Source organism: Chrysemys picta, chromosome 6 (assembly GCF_011386835.1).
Source record: "Chrysemys picta bellii isolate R12L10 chromosome 6, ASM1138683v2, whole genome shotgun sequence".
Taxonomy (NCBI): Eukaryota; Metazoa; Chordata; order Testudines; family Emydidae; genus Chrysemys; species Chrysemys picta.
In genome coordinates this window covers 55358160-55370462 of record NC_088796.1, presented here as the reverse complement: position 1 = coordinate 55370462, position 12303 = coordinate 55358160, and the positions used below count along the sequence as shown (strand labels likewise).

Below are 12303 nucleotides of genomic sequence, written 5' to 3'. Positions count from 1 at the left end.
AATTATCAATGCCTAAACCTTTCTTAAATCATCATAAGCTCTTACCAGCAAGATCTTGTGGCAGAGTTCCATAAATTAATTATGCATTTTGTTAAAAAATACTTTAGCAGTTTCAAATTTTTTGCTTTTCAATTTAATGGATTTTATATTATGAATGAGATTCATATCTTTTCAGTTGGTACATAACTTGAGGTCTTTTTCCTCCTCCCTTTTTTGATTAATGCTCTGTATTAAATTATTTTAAAATGTTACATCTGAATGACGTTCCAATGAAATCTTTTTTCATAATGTTGAGTTTGGGTTTTTTTGGTTGGTGTGTGTTTAAAAAAAAAATTCAGAATGTCTGTTTGAGTCTCCATGATGATTGATAGAATGTCTCTAAGTTTTCTAATATATGTGAGAATTTGAGTTTTTGAAATATTTTGCTGTTGTTCCCCACTTTTGGGATTCTCTGCAGGCAATTTACGTTAGTCTTTATACAGACAGATGTACATAAACAGAAAATGTTTTCTTTAAAGACACCATTCATGCAGAATTCACATTCTTGATTCTCAGCTTCAAGAGTGGGAATCCTGCATCATGGTATCAAAGAAGCAGGATTACAGGTAATTATTTCCCCTTTATTATTTCAATTACAGTTTGTCAATATGGGTTGGGTTTCTCTCTGGGAAGGGTTTCTTGGAGCCAGGTGTTGGCGTGAAGGCATGTTCTGTTGGGACAGCATGGAAGCAAAGGAAGCACACATTGATTTGGTGGGCTAAGCTGAGTGAACAAGAACAAAGTGAACCCACGCTGTCTTATAGGGCTGGTTTAAGATAGAAGTGAGGTTGGTGCATATAGGTTGCCTCCAGGGCAGATAGCAGAGTGTATGTATGCTCTTGTGTGTGTAGGGGTGGGATGAGGAAACTCTAGGATACAATACAATAGGCACATGTTCTCTTTCGCAGGTATGTGTGGGAAGCTTTCAGGCTGGGTGGTGGTGGTGGTGAACTTGAATGCCATCTTGGTGCAGCTATTTCCAGACCAGAGGATGGAGGCCATGAACACCGTGTATTGGGGACATGGGGAAGGGGCTACTTCCAGGCCAAGGAGGAGTGAGCTGCCTTGTATGTGTGTCAGGATGACATTTCCAGGCCAGGTGGTGGTAGGCACATTTGCTTCTTGTGTGTGTGGGAGGGGGGGTCTAGACCATGTAGTAGGCACCTAATGCACTCTTGTGTCTGTGTAGTAGGGTTGTTTCCAGACTGGAAGGTGTTTGGTGAGTTCATTCTCTCATGTGCACTATACAATTGCTTCCAGACTGGATGGCAGATGGAACATGTTCTCTTGCGTGAGATAGGCCTGCTTCCTGGCTGGATGACTGTGAGAAGCTAAAGCTCTCATAGTTCTGTTGGGGAAAGGTATTATATACTAACTCCAATTTCCAGCCATCACAAAATATTCTGCTCCCAAAACTATCTCTTCCAGTAAACAGGTGTAAAAACTCCTGGTTCTGAAGCATCATCTGCAACGACCAACGAGGGGATTGTCCTAATACAGGGTGTCTGAAAAGGAGATCACACATCCCCACAGGAGCGTGCGCTTGTGGGGAGTAGATGGACTTCAAGACGAGGGGCATGGATTCTCGGGGGTCACAAATAGAGGTGGGTACATGCCGGGGAGACGATGAATGTGACCCTAGCAGTTGTGAGGGCGATCGTGCTGAGGGCCAGAATTACTAGGTGCTGTGGTGATGGCCATGCCGCTGTATCACTTCAGGTTAGCACTTTCGCATGGCGGAGCAGATCGCTACAGAGGTGCAAGGGAAATGTGGAGTGGTTAGGCCTGTACGTCCCTCTGGGGCTGGCGTGGAGAGACCTGTTGGTTGGGACGGGCGCGTGGCGTATGTACAAGGTGGCGCCTCAGGGGCTGATGCACGTGCAGGGCGGTTGTCCCGGCGTCCCCAAAACAATATGCAGCTGCCTCCTCCTCCCCCCGCCCCGAGCAGGGCTCACAGGCTGCCACAAGCAGAGGACTGCAGCCACGACAGCCTCCGCCCCAGCGAGAGGCTGAGAGGAGCCACTGGGTCCACCACGTTTCAGGTCCCCGCCGCGCAGTGCACCCGAGCCCCGCCCCACAGGGGCCGCGCAAGCGCTTCTCTCACCCAACAACACCCACACCGCTTCCGGGTTCAGCGGCTTTCACAAGATGTCTGCCGCTTTTAGCGCGCCTGCGCAAACAAAAGGCCGGCGGGAGTCACGGCGGCGCAAGCGCACAAGAGGCACCTTCCTGTCCCCATCCCCTCCCCTGTTCTCCGAGTCGCGGTTTGTTTGTGCCAGTGGCCTCAGTGCGTCAGGCTCAGCAGCCCCTGCCTCGCTCACGACCCTCCCCCCGGAGAACGATCCGAGCAGGCGGCCCAGCTCCAACCCCAGCCCCCTACACCTCTTCTTCCGATCGGCCGGCTGGCCCCTTAACCACCTGCGCTCACTGCCCCAGCCCCTCCTCCGCAGCCCGTCCCTCACGCGGGGCCCGCCGGGCAGGGGTGGGAGGATAGCGGGGTAGAAGGTGTTGGGAACTCAGGTGGGCGCCCTAGATCATTCTGTCCCTCGCGGCGTGGGGTCGCTGGTGGTGACCTTCCGTGTCACGTGATGGGGTCCCGCCGCCGCTTTAAGCTTTCTGCGGTGTAGGGTGCCCCTGTCGCGCCTGACGGAAAGAAGCCGGCAGAGCTACTGTTGTTGCCCCGGGCAGGCGGCTGTCTGTCTCCCTGCGTGTTGTCAGCCGCCCCGGCGAGGCGAGAGAGGCAGTGGATCTGGTGCGGGGTGGAGTGCGGACTCCTGTTTGTGAAGGCAATTGGCTTAGCCACTCTAAAGGTCCTTGGGCGGTGGGGTCCTGCCGTGACCTTTGTGAGGTGTGAGCCGGGCAGAAGCCGGTGCGGGGCCGGTGTCTGCCGGGGTGCCTGGCTTGCTACGCGCCGAGACCCCCCCCCCCCGCCAACCTTCGGCAGCTGCCTGTGCGGGGCACGCGCGGATTTATGTGCTGGGAGCGGGGAGAGGCCGGGCGGCTGGAGTGGCAGCGGGAGGCGGCAGGAACATGGTGAGCGACGGGGAGGGCACGGGGGAGGCCGGGCCCCGCTGGGCGTGCAGGGAACATGGGGGCTGCGTTCGAGTAGCGCAATGGGCTGGCGGGCGCCGCGGTGCCCGGCCCAGGGTTCGACTAGTGACTCCTGTGGGGCCGCAGTGTCTTGTGCGTGTGGGCTCGTGGCGTACGCGGGGAAGGAGACTTGTGTCCGCTGCGGGTCCCGCAGCCTGGCAGTGGGAAGGGTGGGGGCTCTTCGGTCTGTGTTTCCCTCTGGGTTTGGCGGGGTCCCCCTCAGCCTAGTTCCCGAGAGTGGGGCAGAAATGGTCGGTAGGTTGCTCTGTATTCCGCTTCCGAGCCAAGGGAGAAGTGATTTTTTTACTACCGCTGCGCATTTCCTCCTGGGGTTTGAGGGTGTTATCCCGGACGTGGTCTTGCCGTCTGTACCTGCAACTCTTCGGCGTGGGGGGAGTATCAAGTTAACTCTTGGTGGCCAGAATCTACCCCAACATGCTAATGAATTGCTGGGAACTGGCGTATGTTTTCGCTGGCTTTTCTTCATCCACCCACTGTAAGTAACTAATGGAGTGCCCAAGTTTATTCAACTTCAATGTAATACATTAGGTTTTGTTTCTTAGACTTAAAAGTAATAGCAGGCATGGCCAAGTAAAAGAATGGATAGGCATGGGGGCTTGAAAACAAACGGAATTGATTCAAAATTGATCTAGTTCTGGTAGTGCGTTCCCAGAAGTAAACTTAAACTGAGCTAAGCTTTTTGTAACTGTAAACAAGGAATATGCTAGGTGTTTGCACCTGTGTAACTAGTGGTATTTAAAATCAATTGAGTTACACAAGTGCAACTTTTCATGTAAAGACCAGGACTGAAAATGAATGCAGTAAGTATTTTGATATTTGTTTAGAGAGAGGAATCTAAAACATCTTTTATACAGAAACTGAATTTTTTTTATTTGTAAAGATTCAAGAAAAAAACAATGGTATGTAAGCATGACTCAAACGATTCAGCTTACAAAGCCCAGGCACAAGGATTTCCATTAAATAGTTGTGAGCTGTAAAGCAGTAGTTCTCAACCAGGTGTCCTAGGCCTCCCATGGGGCTGCAAGCAGATTTCAGGGGGTCTGCCAAGAGGGCCGGCATTAGACCCATCGGGGCCTAGGGCGGAAAGCTGAAGCCATGCTGTCCTGAGCCCCGCCACCCAGGGCTGAAGCCAAAGCCTGAACAGCTTAGCTTTGCGGGGCCTCATGCAGTTGCCCTGCTTGCTACCCCCTAATGCAGGTCCTGGCTTTTATATGCAGCAAAGCAGTTGTTACCGCACAGGAGGGCAGTGGAGTTTTTAGAGCATGTTGGGGGGGGGGGGGGGACCTCAGAAAGAAAAATATTGAGAACCCCTTCTGTAGGGTATTCTGGTAAATTATGTGCAGAAGAACATCTTTACTTTATTACTATTTTCATTATTCTATGGGTCACAAGAAATACCTTATAAAAACCTGTGGGTTTGTTAACTTACTGAACATGAGACTTCTGAAATAATTCTGGAATACCTCCATGGAGAATTCAGATCTTTGAATCAAGTTTGGTAGCAGAGATCTTGATATTGCCAAGAGAGGAGTAACCATTTATAATCGGTTTTATGCATATTCAACATTATAGTTTTAGCAACTTAAAAATCTGATATAGTTTGAAAAAATTTCATAGCCCAAAAAGAGAGCTGCAGCTAAGAGAGCCAGATGGATCATGAGTTAGTCACTGGTTGACTATCATTGTTGTAGCGTATGGCTCTCTGTGAGCTGAGGGGTGAAAACATTGTCTACTAGTGTCTCCTCGCACCCACAATGAGGAAGAGACCTAAAAACTTCCTCTGTTGGACCCTATCCCCTGAACCCACCGAACCGAACTGAACTCCACCACATGAGGGTCATCCTATCCTCATTACCCGGCCCACTTATTTATACCTATGATTGCCTATAACCCCTGTATGAGTGATGTACCCTCACTGCTTGCTGACTCTACCTTGATTCATCCACCTTGTACCCCCCCATTGGGGATATTGCAGACTGTATGTGTTATGTGCTATCTAACGTCAAAATACTAACATCCCCCTATACTCTGTATGTTACCCCCAATGACTAATAACTGAAGTTTCAACACTCTGTATCATCTATTTGTAAACATTTTCTAATAAAATTTTAAATCTGTTCTTATCAGTTTAATTTCAAGGTAAACTTATCCCCCCCCCCCATAGTGTTTTCAGTTGTATAGAGACCCTTAGGGTATGTTTACACCAGACTTTTGTGCCTTGAGTGACTTGATCACTTAGTTCACATGTGGAAGATGTGTCCACACGAGCCTTCACAAACGTTAAGTACCCTGAGTTAATTGTCAGTCAAAAGTCTGGTGAAGACAGGCCCTTAATGTAAGGCTATGGGCTATGCCTTCCTTGCTGAAAGTGTGTGTTTACAATGAGATAATGAATGTTAGCTATCTCACTATACAATCCTGGTAGAGACAAGGCTCTGTACTTTTACCTTGATATAGGTAGGCAGGATCAACCCCAGATGGGAGTGTGTAGGGTTGACTTTGACTAGTTACACTGAGGTAAGAACTACAGTCTTGTCTCCCCTAAGATTTTACATTGAGTTAGCTGTGTGATGGAATGGCAACCGTCCATCTTAAAAAAACAATGGTGTAAGCATCGCAAGCACTTAAAAAGTCCAATTCTGAAGTGATAGTAGTTTGCCACAGATAATGCAGGCATAACCTGGGGCCAGAAGAAGAAGCTGGTATGCTACTAGTGCTTGAAGCCTGCTACATTTCTCATCTCTCCATTTTCCTCTCTGTCAGCTATCTTATCTTCAGTGTATATGACTTTCTGATGCAGTACAGCCCTCTATTGTAGCCTGTTGCTTATCTGCATCGTCTACTCCTGAGGTAATTCTGCACCAAAAAATTAAAAATTCTGTGCACAATATTCTAAAATTCTGTAAAATTCTGCATATTTTAATTGTCAAAATAACACAAACACTATAACAATATAATCACACCATTTTCAATTATTTGCTGACAAGTATTTATTTTGAAATACATTACCAAAATAATTGAAATGGTGTGATTCCCGGCTGCTGTATGCAGGGAAGGGGGATCTCGGTCTCTGTCCTCCCCTTCCCTCTGTGTCCCCCCCTCGTCGCCCGCCCCAGCTGGGACAAATGTCCCTGGGTGGCCGGGGCATCCCCAGACTCCTTACCCCAGTGAGTTTACCTTCCCCTGGCTGCCCAAACAGAGGTGTCTGAGCTGCCGAGGAGGGGTGAGTGAGTACTGGTGCAGCTTCTCTTTGCTTCCCCATAGAAACCATTTTCTGCAAGGAAGCAAAGAAAATCTGCAGAGGGGTGCATTTTTCTGCTGCACTACAGTAGCGCAGATTTTCTCCAGGAGTAATCTTCCCAACTTGTAGTGTTGACAGTGAAGGTATTCAAGTTTCTCTTGCAACCATCCTTGACTCTGAACCTAGGTTGGCCCAATGGCGGAGCATCTGCAAGTTCTCTATACCGAATATCTTTGGAATGTGTCCATCGGGAGCAGATGATCAAGCCAAGGAGTTGTCTGTGTTTGAGACTTGGTAATTTTGCTTTCTCAAGTATTTCAGTGTTAGAACTTTAGTTTCCCACATTACATTTAGAATACAGCAAAGAGAGCGGGTGTGGAAGGTGTCGAGCCTTTTCTTACCTCTGATGTAGGTGGTCCAACTCTCTCCACGGTGTGCTCAAAATGAATGTCTGGTACACCCATATCTTGATGCTCAATGCTGATTTTCTTTTATCCCATATACGCTTGATAAGTTGGTCGAAAGTGGTGGCTGCCTTTTTGATGCAAGAATTAAATGTGTCCTCTAGATGTGTTATCCAGTACAACAGATCCTAGATAGTAGAACTTGAGCATGAATTTTACTCTGGTGCTGCTAGCTATTAAAACATCTGGTGCAGTCAACACACATTGTACCATAATCTTTGTCATCTTTCATTCAAATTCATCACAAATGAGTTAGTTATCAATGTAAAAATGCACAAAGACATAGCCATAGTCATGTTAAGGAAACTTGGTAGGGAATCCAATATAGTTGTATTTTTTGTCCATACGGGCAATAAGAATGTGTTGGTTTTATAACCCTGGCCATGTGGTTGTTACCCAATCCAGAGTCTGAAAAACTTTTACCAGATGCCTGTTAAACAGTAAACTAAAGCTATTAGCCAGAGGCCACTATAATATACAGAGATATACCTATCTCATAGAACTGGAAGGGACCCTTCACTAGCAGGACCAAGTACTGATTTTGCTCCAGATCCTTAGGTGTAGCCCCCTCAAGGATTGAACTCTCAACCCTGGGTTTAGCAGACCAATGCTCAAACCACCAACTATGAAAGATGCAGGGGAAGGAGGTCTGGCTGTGAAGTCCAGTGTTGTGGTGAAAAGCCCGGTATGTCCCATTTTTACGCCTAGCAGCTGCAAAGGGCAGAGGATGCTATCCTTGAACTCTGCTTGAAAACTTAGTGTTTCATATCATCATCCAAGCTGGTCAATGTCTGAGTAATTTGGGGGATTGAGAGCCACTTCCTCTCCCAGCTGCTGGAATGGAGGAGGAGCAACTTTCTTTCATTTTCCTGGCACCTCAAAGCCACCTGCCCAAGGGGTTTCTCACAGATACCCGTTTCCTCTGTTTTTTGGGTTGTACTTCCCAGTTTCAGTGTCTAGGAAGAGAGTTAAATTTACTTGATGCTTGACAGTTTCACTTTTGCTCTTAGGGCTCTGAATAGCATCAGCAAAACAGTTTTTTGCTAGCTTTACTTTTCTAGGGTGTGACCACCCAAGAACTCTTTGCATAGTTTGTCTAGTCTAGTATCAATGCAGCTGCAACAGGGGAAAGCATTGGTGTAGAGCTGGACTAGCTAATAATGCCTCTGCTAGTGCTTAACAGACTGCGCAAAAGTCCTAGTGTAGACAAAGTCTGAGAGCTGTATAACAGAGGTACTAGAGATTTGCCCACAGAAGTGGGAAGATAGTGCCCCATTCATGTTTTGAAAAAGATCTTTGTAATCACAAAGACTAGAAATTTACCCTTTTTAATAAAATGAAAGCTTTAAATACATTGGAAATAGATAGCTTCAACCATCCCCATCCACATATTCACTAGGGATGGCTTTTTGCTTTCATTTAGCATGAGTGAGTGGGCACTTTAGATTTAATTACTAAATATCAAAACTTAATCTGGTTTCATTCCATTGTAGCTGGGTTAGGCTTTCTGGATTAGTTCTCCCTGTGGCAGGTGATTCCACAATGCATTGTACTATGTGTTAGTGTTTATGAGGGTCCTTCCAGTGCTCCCTGGGTTAGTCGCTTCAGTGATGATGCCACTTATATAATAGAAATTACTTCAGCTCTGGCCAGAGGGTAACCACAGAGTCCACTTAATTGCCAGCATCCACTTTTGCAAGAGAGTGTTCATTTCACAAAATAGTCAGGTTGTTTGTATGCTCACATGGCCTTAAGTTATATCTGGAGCAAAACTCTATTTCTTATAATACAGACAGCCTATTTATAAATAGAATTGTGGAAAAACGTAGTAAGTTATGAATCACCTGCGAGTCTAGGAGAATATAAAAGCATTCAAGGTCTGATATAAAAGTCCGGAACAATAATTTCTCTTGGTGGGTGGTGGAGGATCGCTTGCCATTTGCATGATAAACTTGGGGCATGTCTACACATAAAATGCTACAGCGCCACAGCTGCACTGCTGTTTGCTTCACTGTAGACACTATCTTCGCTAATAGAAAAAGTTCTTACATTGGCATAGGTAATCCACTGGGAGGCGGTAGCTAGGTGAAAGGAAGAATTCTTCCATCAACCCTGTGCTGTCTACCCTTGGGGTTAGGTCGGCTTAACTACGATGCTCAAGGGTATGGATTTTTCATATCCTCGAGTGATGTAGTTAAGTCGACTTAATTTTCTAGTGTAAACCAGGCCTTGGGGTTGAATATTAAACTGTTCTCCGTCCCCCAGATATTCAGAGGAGCTCATGGCAATCAATGGAGTGTATGTCTGGCAAAAATGGTGGCTTGGTGGAATGGGCATGTGGTTCCTAACAGGGTGGATAAAAATCAGTGATTTAAAAAAAAATCAGTTTTTTATTTTAAATTTAAATAGGTTTTTCCCTCAAAAAGCATTTTATCAAAAAAATCAGATCTAAAGATCGTTTTAATTAAGATTATAGCTCAAAGATATCTCAGTATGAAATAGGGATTATAAATTCTGATTCTATAGTATGAGGCAATATATGCATGTAATGTTTAAGAAAAGTTTTGTAGCTGAGTTCCAACAGTTCATGGATTAGGGACCCAATTTTATGGGGTTCCACAGGCTTCTGTCTAGATTATTTAGGTTAATCTTCCTATTTACCCAGTGGGACTCAGTGCTCAGTCTAGAAGATACCATCCGAGATGCTTAGTTTTGCAGTTCTCAGACTGTGGATTTGTTCTCCAGAGGTAATATGCTTGTTAACAGCAAAAATGTTTTAAAATAAATAAATAATCTATAGAGGTGAGAAATAACAGACCTCAACTCTATTGTCCCTCTGCAAATTTGTGTACACAGAGTCAATCCCTTACCTCTCTCTAAAAATGCAAAGTTTTAAAAAGTTCAATGAATAGAAGATTATTGGGGGCGGAACAGATCTGGACAAGGAGAAGAAGTCTGGAGATAAATGTAAGAAGCGAGGGATATGCTTGTTTTGTTAAAATATTATGTTTGCTGTTGAAGAAAAAAATCCAGAATATAGAATGTTGTTGTTTTAGTTAAATAAAACAATTTAAATGTCTGTCTGGTGATGTTCTCCTCCTAATACAGCATAGTAAGAAAATCCTCCAAATATTAATTATTAACCTGTTGAATTGGAGATGGTTCACCTCCCAATGACTTCATAAATATCTGCTTCAGTTACCTTTGGTAAATGAAATAACCAAACAATCGTTCATTTTCTGATATAGCTGTAAAACTAATCTGAAAAGTTTTCAAAATAAATCACTGTTTAAAAATGTATAGTGTGTACCTTCTAAAAATGAAACTTACATCTAACTCGGAGTTGTGAAGAATATATATTAAGGTTATAACAACCAACAAGAATGCATTTTTATGTAGAAAACTGATTAGAGTCTTCCTGACTAGTGATTAAAATCAGTTTGATTTAAATCAAATCCACCCTGGTTCCCAAAGAAAAGTTTTTCATACATTCCAAGGCCAGAATCTGACTTCCTGTATAATACAGGCCAAAGAACTTCCCCAAAATAATTCCTAGAGCATATCTTTTAAAAACATCCAACCTTGTTTTAAAAATGTAGTGATGGAGAGTCCACCATAACCCTTGAAAAAATGTTCCAGTGGCTAATTACCCTCGTTATCAAAAGTATACGCCCTATTTCCAGTCTGAATTTGTCTAGTTTCAGTTCCCAGCCTGTGGATGGTAGTATAGCTTTCTCTGATAGAATGAAGAATCCATTATTAAATATTTGTTCCCCACGTAGATACTTATAGGCTGTAATCGTCACCCCTTAATCTTCCCTTTGTTAGACTAAAAGAGCTCAATCTATTTAGCTTATCACTGTAAGGCATGTTTTCTAACCCTTTAATCATTCTCATGGCTCTTCTTAAATCATCTGCAATTATCAACATCTTTCTTTAATTGTGGCCACCAGAACTGGACACAGTACTCAAGCAGTGGTTGCACCAGTGCCACATATAGAGGTAAAATAGCCTCTCTGCTCCCACTGTGGCTTCCCCTATTCATGTATCCCGGGATGGTGTTATCTCATTTGGCCACAGCATCACACTGGGAGCTCATGTTCATCTGATTATCCACCATGACCATCAAATCTTTTTCAGTCACTGCTTTCCAGGATAGAGTTCCCCCATCTTTTGTTCATACATGTATGTTTCCATTTAGTCCTACTAAAATGCGTATTGTTTGCTTGTGCCCAGTTGATCAAGCAATACAGATGGCTCTGAATCAGTGATCAGTCCACTCTTCATTATTTACCACTCCCGCAATTTTGGTGTCATTTGTAGACTTTATCAGTGAAGATGATAAGTTTTCTTCCAGATAAAAATGTTAAATAGCATAGGGCCAAGATCCCCATTAGAACCTATTAGAGAAACACCTGCTTGATGATGATTGTTAGGTCTCAAAATATCACTGTAAACAATCAGTTAGCCAGTTTTTATTCTGTTTAATGTTTGCCATGTTAATTTTATATTTTGTTTTTAATCAAATGTTGTGTGGTACCAAGTCAAACACCTTACAGAAAGCTAGGTATATTACATCAATACTGTTACCTTTATCAACCAAATTTATCATCTAAAAAGGGTCTCAAGTTAGTTTGAGAGAATCTATTTTCCATATACCCATGTTGATTGGCACTATATTACCCCTCTTTAATTCCATATTAATCAAGTCATGTATCAGATGCTCCATTATCTTGCCCGGGATTGATGTCAGGCTGACAGGCCTATAATTACCCAGGTCATCCTGTTTACTTTTTTAAAAACTTGGCACAACATTCTTTCTTCCCATCATGTGGAGCTTTGCCTGTGTTCCAGGACTTATTGAAAATCAACATTAATGGTCCAGCAAGCTCCCCAACCCCTTTTTTAAAACTCTTGGATGCAAATTATCTGGGCTTGCTGATTTAAGAATGTCTAACTTCAGTAACTGCTGTTTAACGTCCTCCAAAGTTACTAAGGGAATAGAAAGTGTGTTATCACCATAGAATGAGATTATATCATTTGTGTTTCCTCAAATACAGAACTGAAATATTTATTAATAATGAAGAGTTCATTGATAATTCTACTGTTTCCATCTATGAGCTAAGATGTGGAAAAAAAAATGTTTTTGTTCTTAATATATTTTAAAAACCCTTTATTGTCTTTAACTGTGTTGGCTGTAGACTTCTCCTTGTGTCTATGGGCTTCCCTTCTCAATTTTCTGTAGTTCCTAACTTCTGATTTATAAACATTACTGTCTATTTCCCCTTTCTTCCATTTGTTATATATTTTTATTTTTTATAGCTGACTTCACTTCCCCTCTAAACTAGTTCAGCTTTATTTATTTAGTTTTAACCAGCAAAGCCTTCTTTCTGAAATGTGGGATTGACTCTTTGGGCACTTAGTGAAGTGTTCTTAAATGATTTCCAA

General features: G+C 43.8%; 1 protein-coding gene across 5 annotated transcripts in view; it reads left to right on the top strand.

Moving 5' to 3' along the window:
• Nucleotides 1-244: 244 nt before the first annotated feature.
• The window catches only part of TMEM161B (transmembrane protein 161B), an 89195-nt gene continuing 77136 nt past the window's right edge, over nucleotides 245-12303 (top strand). For 3 of the 5 annotated variants that reach the window (XM_065599149.1, XM_005288147.5, XM_065599148.1), the window contains exon 1: nucleotides 245-3072. In XM_065599149.1, coding sequence (XP_065455221.1) covers nucleotides 3070-3072 — 3 coding nt within the window. In that variant the 5' untranslated portion in view covers nucleotides 245-3069. Of the gene's footprint in view, nucleotides 3073-3110; nucleotides 3626-12303 lie in introns of those variants that run through there. The other 2 variants (XM_042855859.2, XM_005288146.5) reach the window with 2 other exon arrangements.